Source organism: Callorhinchus milii, unplaced genomic scaffold (assembly GCF_018977255.1).
Source record: "Callorhinchus milii isolate IMCB2004 unplaced genomic scaffold, IMCB_Cmil_1.0 Scaffold11, whole genome shotgun sequence".
NCBI lineage: Eukaryota > Metazoa > Chordata > Chondrichthyes > Chimaeriformes > Callorhinchidae > Callorhinchus > Callorhinchus milii.
The window spans coordinates 12559342-12584963 of record NW_024704752.1 but is presented as its reverse complement, the minus strand read 5'-3'; the positions used below and the strand labels follow the sequence as shown (position 1 = coordinate 12584963).

At 40.8% G+C, this 25622-nt stretch overlaps 1 protein-coding gene across 2 annotated transcripts in view; it reads left to right on the top strand.

Moving 5' to 3' along the window:
• farp2 (FERM, RhoGEF and pleckstrin domain protein 2) overlaps window positions 1-25622 on the top strand; it is a 59150-nt gene that overhangs the window by 28093 nt on the left and 5435 nt on the right. The window contains exons 12-27 of one of the 2 annotated variants that reach the window (XM_042339188.1): window positions 48-105; window positions 840-1080; window positions 13555-13730; window positions 14249-14338; window positions 14582-14715; window positions 15039-15120; window positions 16259-16496; window positions 16765-16895; window positions 17126-17194; window positions 17503-17592; window positions 19580-19600; window positions 20136-20218; window positions 20772-20890; window positions 21813-21976; window positions 24789-24896; window positions 25398-25549. In XM_042339188.1, the coding sequence (XP_042195122.1) occupies window positions 48-105; window positions 840-1080; window positions 13555-13730; window positions 14249-14338; window positions 14582-14715; window positions 15039-15120; window positions 16259-16496; window positions 16765-16895; window positions 17126-17194; window positions 17503-17592; window positions 19580-19600; window positions 20136-20218; window positions 20772-20890; window positions 21813-21976; window positions 24789-24896; window positions 25398-25549 (1956 nt within the window). The remainder of the gene's footprint in view (window positions 1-47; window positions 106-839; window positions 1081-13554; window positions 13731-14248; window positions 14339-14581; window positions 14716-15038; window positions 15121-16258; window positions 16497-16764; window positions 16896-17125; window positions 17195-17502; window positions 17593-19579; window positions 19601-20135; window positions 20219-20771; window positions 20891-21812; window positions 21977-24788; window positions 24897-25397; window positions 25550-25622) is intronic. The other variant, XM_007911132.2, reaches the window with a different exon arrangement.

The window sequence follows — 25622 nt, the reverse complement described above, 5'->3', positions numbered from 1 at the left end:
CAGGGGTTTCTTTCTCACATCCTTACTAAATACTCTCTGTTCTGCAGGCGGCACGGCAGAGCACAAGTCTCGCCTCGGAATTTGAGCGCAGACGTGCCCAAACAGGTTAGTCCTGCGGCACTTTATCATTGGAATGTGCGTCAGTGTGTTGTGTCAGTGAAGTTCTTATTTAACAGCTTATTATGTGGATCGTTCTCTCTTTTTCATAAAAATAATTGCAGGAGACTTCCTGATCATATTCTCCTACCACTGAGAGTGTGAAGCCCCATAGGTAGCAGACACTTACACAATTACTGTTGGTGCCACTCTAACACATTAGCTGTGAATGAGATAGTGGAAGTATGCTTGGTCTTTCTCTTCTCCCTCTTGTTTCCCCCTTCCCCTTCCTGAGATGGGCAGATGCCTCCTTTGCACGTGGCATTCCCATCCTGGCTTGGCAAAACCCATACAGTTGAGGCAATCTAGGCTGAGCGGTAAATAATCCTGGGCCTGACCTCTCCAATGATCTTCTGGTTTGGGAGCTGTTTAAAGTGGTTGTATTGTTCCTGCTAATCTTGTGTGTTTCATTTCATCAAACCCCCCCTCCCCCCCAAATTTACACATCAACTTCTTGTTTGTGGAGGTGCTATGGAATCTCATGACATATTTCTCGTCCAATTATTTTCTGTTCCAGGTCCTGCTGTTCATCGATAAAGAAATTTAAGGGCATGTTTTATTAGGCTAATTTGTTTACTGTAATATCCAAATACTGAAGCAGAAAATACATTTTACTTCGCACCAACTTCAAAGCTATTTATAGTGTCCAAACGTGACTGTTGATTTATTTATTTCTCTTCCAGAGTTTATCAGTTACTGAGTGTTTAGAAGTCCCGGGGTCCCCTTCCTCAGCGACCATCTCCTTCCAGTCCATCCAGTCTACGTATAAAAGTGCCGCTGATCATCAGCCCGTCCATCCTGATAATGCAAGAGTGCTCCTTGACAAGACCGCCCAGAGGTCCCCAGCAGAAGTGAAGATGAGTCCAGTGTTTGAACAGGCGTGGAAGAAGAATTCTGACCATCCCTCTTCAGTCTCCTTGCAAGGTTCTGTTGCTGAAGTTGCAGCCAGCTGCAGCCCCTGCTCTTCGGTTTGTGATGAGGGTAGTAGTGTGGCTAGAGAGGATTACAGTGAGGGCAGGCCCACTCAGAAAAATGACAATGATGAGGATGATTATACCAGAGGTATATTTATTACTGAAAATGAGTATAATGTTAGCCAGCTTCGGGGAAGGGCAATGCCAGTTTTCACATTGACAAACGCTCAGTTGCAACTCACGGAAGAGTTCATTGATGATGATCCTGCTGAGATTTCTTTTTTTGCGGGCGGGTCGGAAGCATTTTCACCGTGTTACAGTGGGCTAGGGAATAGCTTGAATGGTCTTGCATGTTACAATGAGCAAGACCATCCACCAACGATAAACTCCAACCTTAGCAAGCAAATCTGGAGCTCACGTAAGTATGGCAATAATAATGTGGAGGTGGGTTCAGACGAAGACTTTGAATTTGAGGGTGGGAGCGACTTCAATGGCAACGGCCGAGCAATCAACACGGCTGACCTTTTTGAAGTGAAGGAACAAGTCAATCGGATGCATGGGCACTTCAGCAGATCTGAAACCAGTTCTCTAGTGAACAACCGGTCACAGAGCAGCTCACTGACAAACCTTGGGCTAAACGGTTTGTCTGAAACGGCATCGTTCAGGATGGCCAACTCGGCCAATCAGTCTGAAGCCAGTTCAATGGTGAATTTCCCCACCTATTCAGTGCGCTCTGAATCCAGCTCCGCGCTTCAGTTCGGCGATGTGATTGATCAGTTTGAGCATTTGAGTTACCCCCCCACCACCACTGAGGATTCTACCAGCAGCGGGTCCGGGTCATGGGATTCAGACCACGGTGTCCCTCTTGAGGGCAACTTCTTCTACAGTAATCCATTTGCACAAGTCACGGCAAATAACTTCACCTTTAGTTTCAAGAATGATGTTAATGGTTGTGCACACGGAGAACGGGAGGAGAGGAGCAGTCTATGTTGAACTGTGCCACCGCGCTGGTACACTTTGATGCAGTGCAGAGCAGAGCTGATAGTTCTTTCCGTACATTTAATGGTTTGGGACCAAAAGCTAATTACACTTAGTGATCTGCTGGACTTTAATGCTGTATTTTTGTCTTTGGTTTGATGATCACCAGAGCAGAAATTCCTATTCACTTCATTTCACATACTAAGAGTAGAAATATATCTCTGTAGTACTTCATTATAACCACTTCCAATGTATTTAATGTACAATTTTTGCTTCTCGCTTGTCACTTGAGTGTGACGAGTGTTGGGCCAGTGGCCCCGTGTTTGACCAAAATTTTCTCTTGAGGCAGTCTTGAGAATTTTCAAAAGCACTAATGTCATATTGTTCAGTGCTATCATTTTCCTTTATTTGCGAAAATGAGCCCTGAATTTATCTTTATGAAGGAAGATGCCAATTATCAGTGGCAGTAGCTTTTCTACTATAGCACAAGAGCTTTGGGCACCAAGCTGCTTTTATACAATTATATCAACTCCTCTGTTCTCTGAAACTCCTGTGGATAGCAGTTCTCATGGGATCACACAAAATCTTACTTATCAAACAATGTCAATCGACTGCTTGGTACCAATCCCTGGAATTGAAGCAGGCAAAGTAAAATTGTAACTAGATTGCTTAGAAAAAAAACCGCAGACATTTCTCAGCACTTTGTACAAATAATATAGCTGACAGGGACATGTAGACATTGCAACATACTTTCTTGTTGTTCATCTTATTAATGAGAGGAGTGGGGAATATTTTACCCATGTATTGTATCATCTCTCTCGTGTTTGGCACAAGTAGGACAGACACACTGATACTTGTCAATATTCCTTTCAGGTGAATTTGCAGAGGCTAAAATGTGTGTTGATTGTTTCTATTTCAACACCATGGAAGTATCATTTTTGGTTAAAAAGATATGCAGCGTGCAAATTTTAATCACGTGCTTTGTTTTTTGCTCTGCTATTTGTGACAATTGATAATACTTTGAGATTTGAGAATGAGATCCCTAACTCCTGGTTTGAAGGTTGTGTCTCCAGTGGTACCTTTGTTAATTTTCACTTGAAGGAAGGAACTGTGTCAGTAATTACACCTGCTGAATAAATGATTAATTTTGGATGTGGTGTGGGAAGAGAAGAAGAGATTTAGAGTTGCACAGATTGTTTACCAGTGATAGTGATTACTGCTTTTTGCTCTCTTTCCATGCTGTATTGCTGGTGATCAGCAATAAGATTGGATATCTAAAGCCATGGAATACTTGAAGCATGGACATTCTGATCATGGATCTTACTTTGATAGATCTACCAAACAAATCCTGACTGCTAACGTATTAATTCTGTGGAGGGTGGGAAAAGGTTCTTTGGGGAAATTGTAGCTTTACATTTACATGAATTCTGTGATTTCTGCAGTATATTGTGCAGTTTTTTTTTAGATTTTGTCAATGGAGGGCTTTTTGTAAATGAAACTTTCCTAGGTGATTATCAACCATTGTTTGCCATTGACCAAGGCTTCTAATACGAATACCGCTGAGGTATTTGCAGGATAGGTTTTGTTTTTGTCTTGGCCAGTGGTCAGTCGTAGTAAACCAGACTGGAAACCCATTACTGGCCCACGGTATAAAATCTGTTATGGTTTTGATTAAATTATAGTTCAGGCATTGACTTTGTAATAGTATGGATTCTTTGGAAATGCAGAGCAGGTAATTAAAAATGTTGGTAAAGGAATTGTGGTCTCAAATCCAGACCTCGTTGTAGGGACAGAGCAAAAGTGTTGTGAGTGAGTTTTGCTGTTCTTTGTACTTTTACAAGCAAGATACCCCGACCTCTCAGTTTTGTCTCTTTGTTTCTCTGCGCGCGCTCCCACCCTCTCCTTTCCTGAAGGCACAGCCTCATGCAAGGGTCCAATTTCATAGGTGCTATGTTGTAACCTTTTGTTGTATGTGAACCCAGTATTGTTGGAAGATTTTTGACAGTGGGGAGCATTCCAGATGAAAGTTGCAGTTGTGATCCGGAGCAATTGGCAAGGACCATTTTTTATCCCTCTATAGTGTCTATAGTAGGCACTATGCATCCTTGATGTTTAATGCAGGAGGCACTCGCTGGATTGAATGTCCCTACTGTGAAGTTGAGATTGTCATAAGTGCTGGCTTTGAAATCGGTTCTGAATGGAGCATTTGTATGGTTTTTAGTCTGTGAGTAGCAGGAAATCTCTCTTTGCTGGCCTTCTCTATGCGCAACCTCCCTAATATGACATAAGAAAGCAGTGCCCAATTCACCGTGTGTCTTTTCCTTGCTTAAATACAAGACTTTTCAAAGCATGTTTACACAGAGCCTGTGTATAGGTCTTGATTTTAAATGTAGCTATATTTGATTGTAAAATTTGGATCATCACTTCTCTCCTCAGTGGGTGCACTTTTCAGAATATGTGCCTTATATCCAGATAGCAGATTAGGGAGGGAGGAAGTGTAGGATATTTCCCAGGATATAATAATCCTTTGTGTTTTAGACGATACATATTTCTCAGAATTTGCTATTTTAATCCTGTTTTCTAACATTAATACAAACACTAATGCAAGGTTCTAAATGCCAAAAGCAAATTGGTGTTATTCAAATATTTAACTTTTAATTTTTTAAGAGAAGATCTAGCTGGTATCTCATTCTCATTATTGTCATTGGGTGGTGAAAGACTAGGCAATTATTGATCTTTGTCATATTATTGCTTTAATTATGAAAATGTTCAGTGCAGGACATGATTTTGCTTCACTTTCCCACAGGATATCAGAATTTTGATAGTGGGTTTTGTTCTGTTCACAGACTCCATTCGTACTGTCAAATGTTATTTTGAATGCTGTTAGTAATGACCGCAAGCTGCAGGAATGTGGGTGGTGGGCAGTAGATTTTGTTTTGTCCAGAAACAGCGGTGGACTGGCTATTTGGGAAATTTCCTGAGTGTCTCCATGATTGAAACATTGAAACATTCAAACTTTGAATGGGAAATATTTGGAGTGAATTTGGGTTTCTTACCAGCCATTTTTTCATGGTGATAGCTTGGAAGATGACTCGCAGAATTAAATGATACCTGTGCTGTAACGTTCAGGTATTCATTTCGATTCAACCCTTGACTTCAATGATCAATCCTCATGTTCACATCTGATCTGTACAAAAGCCAACCTGCGTGATAAAGTTGTTGTATGAAGTTTGCTTATTGTATACTCTGGGCTGAGGTACTAAACCAATCTGGTGATAAAACCTTTTTAATGAAGTGTGCTTTATATATTCCGTTGGTGTACAGTTATGGCAAACTTGGAATTGTGCCTTGTATTTACATTGTGTGCTTATTGTGGAGGTGTGGAGAGAGTTAAGCCAATTTAGGGTGAGGTGGGGTAGAGCAAATCCCATGGGTCTTGGTGGGAGAATGAATGGGGGAAAGAGAAGCGAGGGAGAACCAAACTAGCTCTAAGCTCTGCTGCAGAATCTGTTTTGGGATTTGGGAAAAGAATGGATGACTTCATTCTATTGGCATGACTTCACGGCTAAAGATTGCTCATGAGGGAAGCCTGGAAATATTCATTCTCCTGTTTAAATTATCACATAATACTTTCTTAGTTGAAGTCAGATTAGGTGTTTGAATTTGTATCCACCCAAAGAAACTGAGCACCAGGTCTGAGACACAACCTCCCGCTGCTCATGTGAAACACCATTGCATAAATTGTACCCTCCACCCCCTTGAGTTTTATGTATCCTTCGTGCTCGTGATCCGAACAGCTCGCAGTCTCCTAAAGGAGAATTGATTGTCCATTTAGTGCCGTGAATGAAAATTCCTGCCTTGTTTTTTTGTTTATTGCTCCCTTGATACAAAGTGACCTTCAGATCAGATCAAATTTCTAGCAATATGTAGGTAAACCGGTTTTATTTGCTTGTTAGAAAACTACAATGGACACACATTTCAGTGAAGGTTGCTGGCCCAGGGTCTGGTACATTACTGTTATTGAAGGTAGTTCCAGATTAAAAATCTGTGCCATCACTAATATTTAGGGAGAATATACCTGTGCCATATGATCAAACGCCTCCAATCCAGTAATTGAAAGTGCCATTAAGCATAAGTGCGGGGGATCAGAGGTCGGGAGGACGGTGAAGCAAATAGCTTTTCTACATGGGGTGGACAGCGGACTAATACTGCACCTTGCTCCACACTGGAGTGTAGCCTGTTTTAACATGAAGAATCCTTAACAAGTGCCTGAAAAAATTGTTACCAAGATCTGATTCTTTGCTACTTTCACACATTTATGATTGTAGTAATATTGGTTACACGTATAAAAAGATTTGCTAAAGATTTAAACTTTTTGACAGGATGTGGAACAATGGTTTGACTGGGATTATGCCACAGGCTGTGATACAATCGAAACATTTAGTGACCAGTTTGTGTAATTTTATAAAAACAATAAATAAATTGGTACAGACCGTTCTTGGTTCTATTTATTTACTGCCAGCACCATGTTTTGCCATTTGCATTTCTCTTGGCAAATATGGGGTTGCATCTTTCATTTCTATTGAATTGCAATGGGTTTTATATCATGCCAGGAGAGGGTGGTAGAAGCAGTAATCGTGACCCGGGAAAGGATAATGTGTGTGAAAGGATGGTCCTGTTTTTCATGAACATACCATGCAGGCAGCCAAAGACTATTGTAAGAGACAATGTGATATGCAGGTGATGCAGCTATTGAGTTACAAGTGGCATTTCCATTTATTGCCATGGAGCTTCTTTTTAATATTATGTGTGCAAAAATGATGCCTGACATTCCTAGGTTCCAGGAGTCATCGGCAGAATCCTCCTTTTGCTGAAGCCGCTTTCCTGGCAATTGCTGGTGCTTTATCCCCGGCAGCTCATTTGTAATATGCCTGGCTTGGTTACAGCAGGACTACATTTTTCAGCATGTCACAGTGGATACCTTTTTTATATTTAAAGTTCAAAGTTAATGGTACAAATGTATCAGGCACCTATGCAAATAAACCATTGATCTTGTGCCATCTTACCTAGTACTGTGGCATGAAGGAGGATTGAAGTTCTCATTGTATGCAGCTTCAAAAATCCTCAGCTATTATACCCTTCAATTATTTTAGGGTTGCACAACTAGGCAACCTTATTCCAAATCCATTTTAAGGACAGAAGCTGTAGTACCCCTTGTGGCAAAGCTTCAAGATGCTGAAGGAGTACAATGAGAAAGCTCATCCAAAGAATTAAGTATTACTCGTTGGACTGTTATGGCTGAATTAACCTTTCTCAAAGTAGGCCGTCCAACGAGATGAACTTGCAGTGTCATATGCACCTGTGATATAGATATATAGCAAATTGAAGCATTGACCTTCAACAACTCCATACTAGGAACTTCAATTGGTTTATGCCCATGACAATATTCATAAGGTTGAAAACATCCCAACATTTTTCTAGAATCTTGATTTCTGACTCTTCTCATCTCAGTGGTTCACGCTCGTTGAGGATTTTACATATTATTCTTAATTGCTATAGGAGACGTTTTTAAAAGAAACATGAAATAAAACTTTCTTAATTTTGGGTGAGGAGCCCTTTGGTTTGAAGAAAATTGATTTAACCCTGAGATAATGTTCACAATGCACTACCATTATATCATTGATTCTGGTATTAAAAAGCCATCTGGGCAAAGGTGGCAGTGAGACATCTTTTCATCTGGTGAGGAGGAACTGGCTGCAAATCCACTTGTGATTTTCCAGGGATCCAACATTTACAGCTTTGACAAAGACCTTGAAATGGGTCACTTGGTCATACATTCCATTGGAAAATAGACAGTGCTCTTGTTTTTTGGGGAGGTGAAGGCTATTGTTTACTCCAAATACATAGCTGGAAGAATAGAAAAGGATTAATAGCGATCCATGCCTTCATTCTGCTTTTGTTTTCTTTTACATCTGTTGATGTTCCTTGGTTATTTCTACACTTTCAATGTTTATCGTGCTTGCTGATTGCTTACTTTTGGTAGGCTTCAGTTTGAAAGCCAAATTTACACCAGTGGGATCCACAGGTTAACTTGTGTACAAACTGGCCCTTGACCTCTGCTTTTCACTTGAAATCTCGAGTGAGCTAGAGCAATTGAACAGAATTTCATTCATGAGTCGCACAGGCAAATCGTGAAAGGCAAAGAAGAGGAAGAAGGGAAAAGATGTGGCCACCTGTATCATAGTCTGGACCTTTCTAATGAGCCTTAAAATAAGTAATCAATTGTCAGGTTAAAAAGATTTTACGTACAAAAATAAAACAGTCAGGTGTTTTTCCCAGCTGCTTCCTATTTTGTCCTATCAACCCCTGAGAGCATTGAATCATGTTGGGCTATTGTTGCACAGCCCTCGCTGCTCTCATGTACCTGGCCTAACAGATTCTACTTGTCTGAACCTGGACAATGAGTATTGTCAAACTAATAAAACTTTTGAGTAGGTGGGAGCTGAGCTCAATCTTGACAGCAGGGGTTACTAGGTTGCGATTGGGTCATTTCTTCCCCTTGGGAGCTGAGACGAATGGTTGTCATCCTTGGAACCCCCTGGTTAAGATCAGAGGAATTAGTACAGGATGAAATGTGCGATCTGGATCTCTTGCTCAATTTTACACAAGGCAGTGACTGTTATTAATTTAAGCGTTACATGAGCGTATCCAATTTAGTTTAATATTGTACTGTAACATTCTGTAAAATGAGGGCGGGAGAAGAATTGCTTGATCCTTTTGGTTAACTGTTGGAACACGTTTTAAAAAGTGTTATGGAACAGCACCAGATGACTTGAATTTCAGAAAAGTCTGATCCTGTTCAAGAAATTTGTAAATCAAGTACAGCTTTAAACATTTACTGTTTTCATTTCATTTGCTGTTTTTATTTCATTTTTTATTTCATTTGAGTTCCAATTTAATTACAGTTCAGTTTACTTAGGAGCACATTTGTACATGTTTGAAGCAAAAAAACAGGTGTCTTTTTGAGCTCTGTGAACAACTTTCAACTCAAGTGCTTGGAAATGACCAAATGTCTGGTTATTGATTTTCATTAGCAATTACGATGGATCGGTCGTGGGATTGTATTGCATTGCACAACTTTGAGCTGCTTTGGTGACTCCATGTTTACTTGGGTATCTCTCCAATAAAAAGCTTGTTTGAATGGACATTGTGTGGGTTTGTTCTTTGTCTCGCTGTTTTTTTTCACAAAGGTGCATTTAAATGACACAGGGAAAATTGCACGCTGCAGCAAAGTAAATAATAAAGCACATTGGAACATCTCCATGCGACTGATTTGGTCTTTGTCAATGTGAAAATGGCAGTTTCTGTGGGAACAGGGTGCAGAACGGGCAAGTGTGTAAACGTGCAAATGCTCCTTATTAGTGGAATCCTTTTTCTGTTGGTGGGAGGGAGAGCAGAAGAGATTAGAAGAATGTAAACCTTTAAATGCTGCTTAGTAACCAGTGTTAAGCACGGGGGTGGGTGGTGGGATCAGGAGATTGAAGGGTAAGGTTTGGTTGTCAACACTTTCCCACATATCAATCCACTTTGTGTTATGTTTCCTTTCCCCAAATTGTAACTGGCCTCTATTTGTTTTGAGGAGAGGGGGAAATCACAATATTGCGCATACATTTACAGTAAATTGATAAATCAACCCTGGTTAAACTTGTCATTACTCGTCACTCCAGATAACTAGTCACTGAGCCCTTTCCCTTGGAGTAGCTATTCATACTCAATGACAAATGTATACATAACTGAGTTGGATGTTTATGCAAAAACGCTTATTGAAACTCGTTCAATAACAGGATTAGAAATAGCATCAGTTATTGTACACATCCCCTACAAAACTATTCATCTTTTATTCAGAAATTCTACAGCCGAAGGTTTTGCCTGAGCCACCTATCTAAAATAGAGATCTATTATCTCTCAGCGTGTCTCCACAATTGTGCCCTTAATAAGTTGTCTCTTGGGAGATGAGGACTTAAATGTTTCTACTCTTCAATGCTCTTCGTAAATTGTACAGAAGATGTGTATATTCCAAACTGCTTTCAAATGTGGACTTAAATTCTTAAATACTTAAAATATAAATGTACTTGGATTGCCACCTGCTGGGTTCGAGTTTGTCAGACTAGGTGTAGAAGACTAAAGCTACTGTATTTTTGGTTAGCTTCTTATGTGACTCGTGTGGGAGGATCTAAAGCGAACTCAGAGATCCATATATTCAAGCCACCAACATGTGAACATTTCTGGGTGTCTGGTATAGAATGCACACTTTCTCCCTGTAGGGATACATCTTGCATACATAATTCCAAAGAATACTAGGTGCAGTTTGGCAAGGCCAAGGTATGAGGTACCCAGACTGGATTGGGTTACTGCTGGAGGTTAACCACTAACAATCGCAGAGCTTGACATTAAGAATATTGTCTAGCAAGTTTCTTGCTACTTGTCCAGCTAGCACCACCCTACTTGTTAGGGATTTGGCTTGCAGAGTTAACAGGAGTTCAGTGGGAAGAATCCGTGCTCCCGGTAATTAGTTTGCTTCTCACATGCCCAGCTGATGATCCAGGCTGACTGGTCTGTCAAAAGCGGTGGCCTGGAGTACTGTGGACCCGCCTGGCTTTCTGTGACTTTCACGATGTCAAACATTTAAAATTGTAAACAGTCCCTCAGTTTCTCCATTTCTGTTTCCAATGATCTGACCTTGGTAGTACTATGAATTGCTATTTTATATTTCAGCGCTATTTCAGGAATTCTAAATTAATAACAAATGTGAAGTTCTCTAGATCATTGGAATCCATTATTTGAATCAAGTACACGTTTATCTGGAATCAGCTACATTTTGGATGAAGTGAAAGGTCTGATTACCATGGAAGAGCTTGTTTGTTTGATACTGGGCAATCTCATTATTTGTGTGCAGGAATTTCCAATGTAAACCAGGCGTTTCTGAGAACAAAGCCCTTTACAAAGGGCCTGTTGAAGATTAGTGGAAGAATCTGCGGCTGAGTAACATGTAATGCAAAGGTTACTCAGAAATTTTAATTACAAAAATACTCTGACCGCAATCTCAAGGTCATGCAAAATCAATTACACAGTATGACTGCAAACTTTCTCAAGATAAACTTAACAGTTCTAGGGAGAGGAGTGCAGACGCATTATGAATGCTTCTGTTTAATATGGTGGAAGGAAATATAAGACACCAACTGAGCTGTGGAGATCTGTATCCTGTCTGGTTGTGCAATTTCACCTTTGACCCACAACATGCCTTGTACCTTCCTAACTAGCCATGATGTGGCCCTCTGGTTGTTTGTTTCTCACTCTCTCTCTTAACAACCATGTTCATACAAAACAAATCAACGTTCTCAACCAGCACAAGGAATCCCTGTCTTTGCCAATGAACAGTGATAATTGCTGTATTCTGGGACTCAGCTTTTGTACCTTATCAGACAGCTTCCACACCCTCATCTTCAGGAGTGCCTCAGTGTTCTTTAATCTGCTTGAATCCTCTATTGGGAAAAGAACTACACACCGTCCATGTTACTTGCAGCCTCAGCAAGTCAAATAGTACTTTGGATCTTGACCATTTCCCACAAGGATTTCCACCTTCGCTCATTCAGATTAGGCCCTGTGCTTTCATTACGGCCCTTGCCCTTGAATCAATGACGTTTTGCTTCTGTGAGGTGAATTTTGTTGTGAAGCGATTATGAATCCCTCACACATTAATTTTTAATGTTCTCCTTAAAACAAGGTGCCACGAGATGCCCAATGCCTGCTGAGTGTTTACCAATGTTGAATTTATTTATAGTTTAGCCAGGAATCCCACTCCATTTCCCTGCCTGACTGTCGAGGAGAGATTTTCCATAGTAGACATTGGTAGCAGTTCAATGGAGAGCAATTGTCCTACACAATCTTATGTTCAAGGAACTTGTGTGACTTCTCTCAAATGGTCTCTTCACATTGTCCTATAAATTGACAATGAGGCAGATAGAAGTTAGTTACACCACACAGCATAGTATTTCCCAATCTGACAGGCAAATTCCAGGCATGTTAATTTATGGTTATGAAATATGTGAAGTATATATTTTGCCTGGATGTGGTATCAATTAATTTGAATTGTAATCCAGAATAACAATCTAGAGGTTCTTAACTGAGAACCTTTGTGATCTGCTATGATAGGTGGTGAATTTGATTTTCAGGTCATTATTAAACCCTGCAGCTAACATGTGCTTAGTAACTGAACCTATCATAGACAAAACCAGCTGGGAATGAATTAAACCAAGGCTGTAATGCAATCTAGAGATTCAGATGATACCCTAAGGTTTCAATCATTTTGCTGAAAACCAGAGATTTCATTTTTATTTACAATTTCATGCTTGAATTCATTGTTGACATTAATAGTGCAGTTTTGCCCTACGATGGTTAACTGTATTTTATGTTCATTTTTGTTGCCTTGTTTTGAGGATCTAAACAATTCTTTACATCTGAGAAAACATCTATTTTTGCTATTCAAGAAGTGATTGTTTAGGCTGGCGTTAGTCCATGGGGAATATAACAGAACCAATGTTCTGTTCATACAAGCGGAAATTGTAATCCAAACTATAGATATCAAAAATGAAGCTATTAGTATATGTATCTATGGAGTTTCAGAGATGATACAGAGAATGATGTGCAATAGGTATGTGATTCAGTTTTTTNAATAAATCTTTGGTCGTGCGCAAAAGACCATTTTCCTTTTGTGACAAGGACTTGTTGAGTAAGAGCTGCTTTGGTCCATTGTAATCTATCAGGCACCATCGAAAGTACAGGTGAATTCCAAACCTCACCAATAGCAATATTAAACACTCTGTACAATACCAGGCTGAGGAAGACCTGTTGGATCTTGTCTATTCCTCTACATGGACTTGAGAATGCAAGATTCACAATAAATTAACACACTAATAATAGTGTGAGTCATGCTCAACACAGAGCACTTCCTTATTGCGCCACCCAGTGTAGAGAACAATTAAACTGTTGTAATACTGGCCCATCATAGAAGTTATTTCAGACTCTGATGTACACAGTTGCTACAAACAATATGAACAAGATCCCACACAAGTTAAGGGTTAAACGGAGAAAAACTGCTGAGTTCCTGTTGGATGTGATATCCATGCAGTTATAACGTTAAGCTTTTCTGCTGGTAAATTCTTCACTCAAGGTTTGTTAAGATTCATATGCCACGTAAATGCACTACCAAACCCTGACTGATCCAACTGGAAGATAGTGTCCAACTAGCTAAGTACATCATTTACACATTGGTGGGTATTTCATTACATGTCTGAGGAAATTCTGCTAATTCTCTTTAAGTAGATTCTGAATCCAACCACTCAAACCTCAACTCTTCCCCCTACCCTCGATGTGGTTAAGTTATTTTTATGTGTCCTGCACTTTGCTAGGATAGTTTTTCATGGGTTCTGTATTTGATTCGTTCTAGGAAGCTTAACCGGAAGCCCTCCCTTTGACACGAAGAACCCTTTGAATATGTCCCTTCCTGGATTCCAGATGTCCAACCTGAGTCTGCCTGGTCAGCCATTGTCCCCACTGCAGAGCCCTATTCTTAGTGAGGCAGGGAGCACAAGATTGGATGATGAGGAAGAAGTCCGGCGAAAGGTTGGAAATATGAATGATTTGGGTGAATGAAGAAAGTTTGTGCGCAGTGTTTCGCCCACAAAATACACAGTCAATTCACTTTACAGTATATTCTGTGAAGAACTTTGAGACGTCTCGATGACATGATAAGGCGCTATATCAGATGCAAGATTTATTATTATTATTATAAGTTAGCAGCTGGAACAGATAAGATGACAAACTGTAGCCAAATACCTTCAGCACAAAATAAAGATGGCAGCTCACAGGCTGTAGTTGTGCTCTACCTCACCCAAGTATCCATTCTTAATGGCATGAGCTCAGAAAATGAGCAACTACCCTGAGCCTCCACTACCCCAATGTTCACACAGGCGTTGTTTCAAACAGAAAAGATAACAATTATAAATACTGTTTAGAAAGTACCAGCAATTGATCGAGCGTGTTTGACCTTCATTCTCCATTGCTTATGTTTTGCTTTGTCTAATTGGTTTGATGTTGAACTGCTGAGATAGTGGTTTAACACCAGTTGGATGTTTTCGTAGCGTTACCCAGCTGATAAAGCCTACTTCATTGCGAAGGAAATCCTGACCACAGAAAGGACCTATCTGAAAGATCTCGAAGTAATAACAGTGGTAAGTGATCTCTGTGTGTGTTCCCGTGCTGGCTTCCATTTTAAAAAGTGACTGGTGTTTACAGCAATACAAATTTGTGGACAGTCTAAGGTTTGTGCCTGAGCTGGGGATGGGAGTTGAGAGGGAGGGAGTGGGTGGGGCAAGGGGATTGAAAGATGGCTGAAAACGCGGTGAAAGAGGAAGGATAGTTTACTTGTGGTTTACTTGGTGGTTCATTGGTGTTGTATTGTCTCCCTCTCCCAGTGGTTCCGCAGTGCAGTTATCAAAGAGAAGGCCATGCCGGAGGGGCTAATGACGCTGCTGTTTTCCAACATTGATCCCATTTACGAGTATCACCGGGGATTCCTGAAAGAGATAGAACAGAGACTCGCTCTTTGGTGAGGCCTCACTTTCTTCAGCTGTGTGCTTTAAAGGCGGTTTCTAACGCATGGGTAGTTTCGACATTGGACATAACCTCAAGTACTTGTGGGTTATACCTCTACCCCCCAAAAAAAGTAATTAAAAATATTGTTCATTTTTAAGAACTTACCATGTGGTGGTAGACTTCCCATTGCTTATGTTTATATGCTATATGCTTATGTTCTGCAAGGAAGGATTTAATCTTCAAGAAAGATTAACTTGCTAACTTGCTTCAAGGTGTAGTTGATGAACTTATGCAGTAGCTGTGTGGACATTCTTTATGGTTTTTTTTCTTCTTCAGGGAAGGACGATCCAATGCTCACGTGAAAGGAGATTATCAGAGAATTGGGGACGTTATGCTTCGGAATATGTGTGTTCTTAAGGTATTGAAAGGCAGACTCATTATGGAGAGTAATGACTATTTTATTCAACGTTGGTCATATTTCTTTCAAATGTATCACAGTTTGTTGTTAATGATTCACATGGGACCTTGAGTAGAAAGCAGCAGGATCATTCTTGTCAAAAAGATATGTATAAAAAAGGTGCCAATTTTCTCCTCCACTTTTATTTCCTTTTCTTATTGTTTTTCCCTAATACTGGGGTACACTTAAATGGTTGCCCTGCAGTCTCTTTGCACAAGTGCACATTTATTCAAGGTTGAACGTTGGCAGATTCTTCAACCGCAAGTGACATCACAGCCAAGTCCAATCCTGTCTGCACCAGAAATCCGCACAAATGTACTTCCAACTGGATAACTATCGCTATTAGGATCTGTGACTAATTTTCCCCTCCCTTATCCAGGGACTGAGGACTAACTGCAGCTGTTATCAGCTAACTCAGCACAGAACAGTGTTTGAACTGCATCAGCAGGATGTTTCCATTCCTTACGTAGCTTTCATTATGACCTTCAGGTGGTAATTTGGACAATTTGGTTGCTGTGGATGGACTCCTGCCCATCAGGAACAATGTTTTGTGCCCAACAAGTTACATTTTAGTTGTCAGACAGTTGGAGGCTTTATCCCATCAGTTAGGGGCAAGATCCAAAGCGAACTCTCCTGGATTTATAAGGACAGAGTTACAATTTCATTCTGTATTACGACATAATATTTGAGAGAAATGAGAACATATCCTCCAATAAATAAATATTGGTGTGGCTGGCTCTGTCAGTAGCAAGTTGGCAATTGGTAAAACAAAAAGTGATGCCATCTGTCTAAAGTATGTGGCTTTGTTTCTACTTGGCATGTAGTAATAATACTGTGAGTAAAATGGACCTTGAGATACGTGCTGTGGTGCCAAGCATTCTATTCAATGACAAGTGAAATGGACTGATGAGGGTTGCAAATGGTTCCATAATGGGCCTGAAGGGAAAATAAACAATGTAATTGATCATTCTTACTGTGCTCTATGAGGCATGTTCACATGAGAGGTTTAAGATCGCTAAGCTTCTGCTCAATGTGTCGGAAGCTCTTTCATATCCTTAAATAACTGCTCTTAATGAGATTATATATTTTTTATCATTAGGAGTTTACCAGCTACCTCCAGAAACACGATGAGGTGTTGACAGAACTGGAGAAAGCCACCAAGCGCTCAAAGAAACTGGAGGCTGTTTACAAAGAATTTGAGCTGCAGAAGGTGTGCTACCTGCCCCTCAATACTTTCCTACTGAAGCCCATCCAGAGGCTAATGCACTACAAGCTAATCCTGGAGAGACTCTGCAGGCACTACCCTCCTGATCATCAGGACTATGGAGACTGTCAAGGTCAGTATAATGTGTTGGATACTGCAGTACATAACACATGTGTCTACGTTTGGCATATGTTTTGCCCACAAAATATACACATAATTCACTTAACAGCATATTCTATGAAGCGCTTTGAGACGTCTCGAAGACATGATAAGGCGCTGTATCAAATGCAAGGATTATTATTCTGCAATCATGATCACAAGGGCTGTCCTTGATAGCTGTCACAGACAACTTGAAGGAGATCAGGGAGATGTTTCTTTCTGACCCTGATTTCCCTTCCCAGAAGCACTGATGGAGGTTGGCGAGGTGGTGGCTCAGTTGCAGAGCAGTTTGATTAGACTGGAGAATTTTCAGAAACTAACAGAGTTGCAACGAGACCTCATTGGCATTGAGAACCTGATCCTGCCTGGAAGGGTAAGTGGGAAAATACAGCGAAATAAACAAAAAAAATTCCGACAAGATCTGGTCCACATCAATTCTAAAGAAATGTTCTTTGAAAAGAAACATTTAAAAATTATCATTAGGATTCTGGATAATCCTATACCTCATGTACTATACGCAGATCTTTTCAGCTCAAATGAAATAGAAACTTGCGCTGGTGAAAAATGTGTTGAATTCTACATTATACATTCATTTCTCCTCAGGAGTTTATTCGGGAAGGCTGTTTGTACAAACTTACGAAAAAAGGACTCCAGCAGAGGATGTTCTTCCTGGTAAGTGAACCATCAAAACTTACAAGTTCATGTCCTCTATACTACCCATAGAAACGAGGTGATAATCTCACACCTTACTATGAATTTCCACGTGTATGGAGGTGACAGCCTGTCATATACCTGATCCTTGACCATTGATTTGGCTGCAGGTATCTACCATTTCCATTCATTCTAGCTGTATGTACAGTAACTGTTTCATTGTCTTTTCAGTTCTTACAGACGGCACATCCATTTTCATTTTCATTTGATATTTTAATATTTTATTGTTTTCCAAATATGTGAGCCACCTCGTATGTTTTCTCACCTAGTTCTCTGATATGTTACTGTACACGAGCAAGGGAGTGACGATCACCAACCAGTTCAAAGTACACGGTGAGCTGCCGCTCTATGGCATGATCGTAAGTACACCGAGAAATTCTTACAGTGGTTTGAATGAGTCAGGCTTAATTTTACTGTATTAATCGGTCCTTGTTCAACAATCTGGCAGAGACAATGAAAGAAAACTAAATGAAAAGCAGGCATGTGCACAGAATGCACCATTAGTGGAGTCCTGTAGCTCAGTGGTTAGAGCACTCACTTTACAAGTGAGAGACCTGAGTTCAATTCCAGGCAGGGCGAAACCTTGGGCAAGTTTCCTTACTCCACACAGAGCCTAATAATAATCCCTCCAAAACCAAAAACAATAATAAAATTGGTCATTTTCAATCTACAACTGTTTGTGGGACATTGCTGTGCGCAATTGGCTGCCGCGTTTGCCCACAAATATACAGTCAATTCACTTTACAGTGTGTTCTGTGAAGCGCTTTGGGACGTCCTCCCGACGTGAAAAGCGCTATATCAAATGCAAGGATTATTATTATTATTATAAGCTCTAAAGGATAGCTGTGTCACATCGACTCGACAGGAAACAATAGTGAGGGTGTTCTTGTCTTTCTGGTGTATGTCTAACATGTATTTCCGTTTCTTTGGTTTCTCTCTGTCTGTTTCTCCATGTTCTATCTGTTATGATTGGCTTGTAACAGACTTATAAACTAATACTATTTGAAAAATGATAGGATATATTTCTTATGAAAACTACCTTAAACATGACACTCAATGGTTGCTCTTTATCCAACTCCAGAGCAGATGTGCTTCATGTTCTTCGTGGCATGATTGGGACCTTTAGTTTTTGCAGGATATAGTGAGCAAGCAGATAGATGGGATCGAACCCCAAAGAAAGTTGTGCTAAATAACTTGTTTTTAATAAATCTTATGATATAAATGATTGTAATTGTCAAAGCCATTCCAATCTCCCCCGGCCCTAGCCTGCAGTAATCCAATATATTACATAGAATTAAATATGTGCATTACATTACGTCGGTGTTGGTACTCAACAGGAGACTCCATCCCTCCTAATCCCTTCTCACATACGTCTCTATTCCTGTAGAGGATTTGAGGATCAGGACTGGTAACTGTATCAAAGTAAAGCTCAATGTCAGTTGAGGCATGCAGCTACAAGTGAGTGATCTCACTTGCATCGACAAAGTCAGGCTTTATTCCTATGATAGGGCCACCCAGTTATAAACGTCCTTCTTCATGCTGTCAACACATGAACATGAGTAATACTTTGCAAAGTTATATTGTTAAACAGAGCAATGAGTGGGAGAATTCCACTCAAAGAATGAATTTACTGATGCTGGGGTCATGCTGAAGCAAAGCTGAGTGTGTGGGTGGGTGTCAAGAGGAGCTATGACAGGGTGACAGTGCTTCGTCTTAGCTTCTGCAATTCAGCTTTTGGGAGCATGGGAACAATTTGCTGCACACACTGACTCGGAATGTATTTTGTCCTTGTCCAAGGCGATACCCAGAGCCAGTTTTATTTAACCTCTCGAGTACAGAGGAGAAGTAATACCAAGAAAAATGAACTAACCATGTGGGGGTGAGAGTGTATTTCTGGAAATAATGGAGACTCCTCTGTGCACATGAACACTTGTGTGTGTGTGTGTGTATGTGTGTGTTTGTGTGCTTCCATCTCTGTTCTTCTGCAGGAGGGCTTTAGATAGCTGTAAAGAAATTAAGGGATTTTTACCGATAAGGTCTAATTTGCGGTGTTAGTAAACTAGGTCTGTTTTGTGAATTGCACCGTCCAGTTTGTGAATAATCAGTGGCGTATCTGATATGTCTCCTGTTTACGAATACAGTATTAAAGACGTTTGGAAAGCTCCCCTTAGTGGCAGAGTGAAGATAATACAAAGTAAAATAAACGGAGGCCAAGTCAAGTGTGAAACTTAAGCTCATACCCCAACCGTATTAGTAGAAATTGATTGTACTGAGTGTTGCTCTTGGAAATCCTCACAATCATGTGAACTGTTTTGTTTTGCTTTTCTGTACTTGGACCATTGCCAGCTGATCGTGCTGGAACCCCCGGTGAGTACAGAGCTCTGGGGAAGGTTCCTGTCAGAGGCAGTCTCAGCTTCTCAAAGTGACTTTTGATTAGGACTTTCTTGTAGGATAAATATAGACTTAGAAGCTACTGTAGGTGTGTCGTGGATTTGCAGAGGAGTCCATGCTGTTTCCGCCTCTCTACTGCTTCTGCTTTAGTCATTTTGCATTTAGCCTCATTGAATCAGTCTCCAGCATTGCCCTCTTGCTCCTTGCTGTACCAAATTGGGCTTTACCTTCACTATCTTTCTCACAGTTCTGTTTAATTGTGTCCTTCTTCCGCTAAATCCTGAACCAATATCTTGTTTATTCAGTCTGTTATTAGCCTTGCTGAATCATCTGCTACCTTTGTTGTCTTGTTGATTTGATTTTCACCGTTTGCTCCGAACACTATCCCTTTACCTTGGAAACCTTAGTTCGAATTGAAATTCATCCCAGACGGAGTTCATGACAGACTAAGTAAACAGTGATTGGAGCCTGGATAAGAAATGATGTGGCTTGTTACTGTTTCTTGTTGCAGGTTGAAGAGAGTGAAAATGAATGGTCAGTTCCACATTGTTTCACCATCTACTCTGCACAAAAGACGATTGTTGTGGCAGCCAGGTAGGTGTTCTGAGCCAGTCCGGAACTTTGGTGTCTTGTTTGACCCTCAACTGTCCTTTCTATCCCACATCCGTGCTATGACTTGTTCTGCCTTCCCCCACCTACGCAACATCTCCCGGCTCCACCACTGCCTCTCCCCTCATCCAAGCATTTCTTACATCTAGGCTCGACTACGCCAACCCTCTGCTTGTCGGCCTCCCCAATGTTTCCCTCCACAATCTGCAGATTATTCGGAACTCGCCTTGCAGCTTCGCCTCGCTCCCTCCCTTGCTTCCTTCAAGGCACGTCACAAGACCCTCCTCTTCGACCGCGCCTTGGGTCACCCTCTTACCCCTACCCTTCCTGTCCACCACCCCTCCTGATCCATCATAGTCAAAAGTGTTTCTGTTCTCATTCAAGTACCACACAAGCATTGATTTCCAGCATTGCTTACTGTACACTGTATATATGGTTATTAAGTAGTTTGCTCTGAAAGGGAGGTCCTGTTTGAGGATCACTTGCTCCACAGTAGTTGAATGTGCTGACGTCATTTCTGTTCTTTTCTGTTTCCAAGCTCCAGAATAGAAATGGGAAAGTGGATAGAAGATCTGAACATGGCCATTGATTTGGTGAAGAAGTCGAACGAGAAGGGAGACGCGTTCCTGGAGACCAACATTTGCGATCGCTCGAACAGTAAGTTACTTAATAGACATGATGGCAGCTCCTCCACAAGAATGGGCCAACTCATCAGTGGGGAGGAAGCCAAAAGGCAAAGAAATCAAAGGAATACATTTTGCTCTACATTGAGTGGAAATCTCATTCTGGGGTAATTCCCACATTCAAAATGGCTTTTTTTTTTAACTGTTAAAAAGAAGCTTTTGAAGTACGATCTGGTGGTTTTAATTGCAAGTTGGGAAAGGTTTTGAATCATCTATCCTAAGGGCATCATTGTGACATCCAACTCATTAGTGTGATTCCACTTAATATGTTTCTCCAAATGACCCACCTCCATTTTGTGACCAATTCACGGCTCAAACCCTTTAATGGATTATAATAATAAATAATAATAATTCTTGATTATCAGTAGGAGTGGATACCTCAAAGCCACAAACAAACAAAAACATTGTCTTCAAATTGAAGATTGTGTGGAATTTGGGAAAATTCTTAACCTGAATCCTAATCTGGAGCCTTTTTCATACAGTGCTAGGAAGGACTGAGGAAAAACACCTCTTAAATTCAGATTGAGTTTAAAATGTTTCCAAAACTTCTGTGCAATTTTAAATTTTTAAGGGGAACGGGTGTGGGCCTAAGCCCATGAGGCATTTCATCTCTTCGATTCTCCCAATTAATTGTTCTATTGGAGGTCTGTGGTTTGAACAGCACCTATTTGGATTTGTGTCACGAGAAGATTCTTTAATTAAAGGTGCTAACTACGGTGAACACTCAAACTGCGTTTCAGCTTCCAATTTAATGTGCGAAAAATTATGCCCTGTGCTTTGTTCTATGTGTTTAATGGATACTAATTTGCCAGCAAGTCTCTGCGATGAGAACATGATGTGAGAGGTGCCCACCCTGCAGTTATTTCTCTTTATGCCTCTGCCCTCGTTTTTCTCAGGATCCTCAGATGAGGTGTCAGTGGAGCAGGAATCCGAAGACGACACTCACTCTTCCCGCAGTTCGTTGGACAAACAGACCCATCACCGTGCCAACACCACAATGCACGTGTGCTGGCATCGCAACACTAGTGTCTCCATGATGGACCACAGTGTTGCAGTGGAGGTACCCAAAGGGCACTCTCACCACCTCCTGCACTCCAGTTACCCAACGATAACCCAGGGCAGGGCACACATGCACATACCCTACCTGCCAGAGCTATTTTATATTGATTTCCAATTAGTTTTGCCAGCTATGGCACTGGCTTTCCCAAGTTAAATTAGAACTTTCCAACATACATTGCCCCTTTTACAGGCCTTACTTGTCATTATCTTAAATGGAGAAGGGGAAGATGATCCCAGACTGTGATTTCTCCTTGTCCAGTCAATTCTCGGCTCAGCCTTCCCCGGTTCAGAGTAGACCATTTCAATAATTTCTCAAGGGTCGTACGCTTATGATCAATTTTGTTTACAAGTGATGGTGTGAAGTCCTGGGTTATCCGGTGGAGTCAAAGCACTCTGTCTCCATCACTCATTTCCCATTCTTCTTCCTTTCAAACAGGCTTCTGAAACATGTTGGATTCTCTGTGACACTCTCTCTTTCAGCTCACTCATCCTCTGTTTCCTTCCATTAATGAAAATCACTTGCCTCCTGTATTTTTGCCTTCTCGTGCAGCACGTTTTGCATCCGCATTGTGACTTGGTCAACCCGGTTATCTTCCTTTTCATTGTAAAGTTCTGTTGACATGGTTGACTGCCAAATAAGTTAACTGAGCACCTGATATCTGTGCGAGAGATCCATCAAACCCTGTGGTGTCTGGATACAAAGGTTTTGCTGTGGTTTTGGTGATTGCACACTACGGTCATAACATTGGTCTGATGCGAGTCTCTATCCACACTGCACAGCTAACACAAGTGGCCTGAAAGGAGTTACTTAGACTGACTGTTAGGGAACCATGTTATTGTTAATGAAGACACTCATCAGCTCACTGGAGTGTCAACGGTGGGGGGGATGTAAGTTAATTCAGTTCTTTATACATCGGGCTCTGAAACCCTTCTAAGCCCCGACCACCAGCACTTGTTCAAGAAGAAAATTGAACATAAAAATGCAAGATTTGTAATAAAAAAGATAAAGTTAGTCATGACTGTCTGTGACTGATTTATGTTGAAAAGGCATGAAAGCTGCTACTGGCTTTTATTGCACCTGTTGTGAACACAGACTCTCTCACAGAGTTCAGGGCGGTCATTCACGTGTGGAAAAGATTGTGATAATACAATAACATTGAGCTCATGTCACTCATGTGTGGAAGGTAGTGCTGTAGCTCAGTGTGGTATTGTCTGTGTAAATGGCCATCCTGTGACTAACTGAAGAATAATGCAAATTTCAGCTACTGATCTCTGATCCCGTTATCTTATTCATCGCTGTCCTGTTTCTGTCTTTCTTTTTCTCTCTCTCTCTCTCTCTCCCTCCCATCTCCGTACCTGCTTACACACGGACGTGCTCAGTTTTCTATTCTCCTGCCACTTCTCCGGAGCTTCCTCCGCGCTATCTTCTGGGCCAGGGTCAGAGACCTAATAGCATCACCCATGTGTGCTGGTACCGCAGCCAAAATCTGTCGCTGGCTGATTACCTACGAATGATGGAGGTAAACCTGATAATCGGCCAATGCGTTTAACCCGCAGAAGTAAATCAATTAAAGCAGAGGTCGATCCAATGAACAAAAAGGTTAATTTCGATACGTTTATTCAGTAACACTGTTTCTGCCTTGCTGCTTTACAACACAAGTGGCTTTGTTCAGCTTTTTATATTGCAGTTATTGGCTGTAACTGAGGGTGCCAATGCTTCTCCTTATTGCTTTTCCTGCTGAGAAACTACATTTTTGCAGATGGATAATTTTACTCTTGTAGAAGCAGGATTGAGTTGAATGTGATTTTACAGCAGGCTTATTATAATAGCAAACATAATAATTAATACTGATCACTGCATTTGATCTAGTGTCTCTAATGATAAATATATTAAATGCGCTTTGCAGTAATTACTGTTAAGTGTATTCCTATGAAGTGTAATGACTATTCTTGCAAGCAAAGGCTTGGTTTACAAATGGATTTTTATACATTTTGTTCAACTTCATAAAATAATTCTCTATGATTCAAAACAATATAATAAGCCTTGTATTTGATAACTATGGGACGCTCATTAAACACCGTCTGAAGCCACACTTGTGAATATTTAACTCAAAGATGTTAACGCCTTAGAAATCCAACATTCTATCCTTAAAGTGGGCGTTGCTCTATTATAAAATATAACGATACACTGTACCCTCCCGAACCAACCAGTGTGTTTTGGTTTGAGTGAATTTAGCTTGTTTGGCTCTGTGCGATCGACCCGTTTCTGTTTCCACCAGTTCCTAATAATTTTTTCCATTTAACTAAACCTTAAAGCAGTGAAATGTTACCTCTGCTGTCCTGTTTCATACAACAACACAACTTGGTGGCCAAACCTTTGCACTGCAGCAAACCAGTTGTCAAATTCACTGGAAGGTCATTGTTGGGTCTAAAATGTAGTATTTGCAACAGGTAAAGCATTCGTAAATAATAAATCCTGCAGGTAACTGGATACGCGGCACATTGATTGTCAGGAGTTCCCACAAGAGCAGAATTCAGCATTCCTGCTTGATTTAATGCTTTTAAGCAATGACTGGGAAAGTTAACTGGTGATTCGCAAGTGTCAGGGCTTAAGATTTCATAAGATCAGTCACAAAGAAAAAAGGTTTCTTTGCAGCAGTATAAATTGAATATGAAAATGGCATGGTTAAGGAACTGCGAGAGTGGGATCACTGTTGTAATCAGCATTTTATTGGAGTCACTTTGATAAATGTCTACATTCTGTGCCTTTTGTACTTCTGTTAAAACTGTGTCTTTGGGTCCTTTCTAATTAGAACCAGCTGTCAGGGTACCTGCTGAGGAAGTTCAAGAATAGCAATGGCTGGCAGAAACTCTGGGTTGTCTTCACCAACTTCTGCCTCTTCTTCTACAAGACACACCAGGTACAGCCCTAGGCTTGTAATTCCTGAACCATGAATATCGCCATTTATCACGGAAGGCAGCACGGGAGACCTCCGTTGGTAGAACGTAAAAAGGCAATAGAGGAAGAAAACCTAACTATGTTGTTCGATGTTGCCACTTAAGACGACTGTAGTTTCCAGTTTGGTAAAAATGCCGGGAGAGGAACTGCTTTGGGTCCATGGTTAGAGAGTGTTATACTGATGTTTCTTAATTGCTGAACGGCACCCATCTAGCTGACCAAGTGCCACCCTCTCTCAGACAGGTGCGTGAAGATGTTTGGAATCTGGCACAACAATTAGTAAAGGCCACACTACAAAACCCAGTCTCTACTGTCACCATCCTAACTAGGAAAAGCATTGTGCTGGGGGTAGCAAGGGTGCGCAAATGTTACAGGATAAAGAAGGGTAAAAGCATTTGAATACAACATTGAATTCTTCTAACATGTGTTGACATTACAATGCTACTCTTTGACTGTTTTGCAGGATGACTATCCCTTAGCTAGTCTCCCACTGTTAGGCTATACGGCCAGTATGCCCTCCGTGAGTGACAGCATCCACAAAGATTATGTCTTCAAGCTCCAGTTCAAAACTCACGTCTACTTCTTCAGAGCTGAGAGTGAATACACTTTTGAAAGGTAAGATCTGGATCCATATGTCTTTTTCTGACCCCAAAATGGATTCCAGTTTTATAAAACAATTTGGAAATTA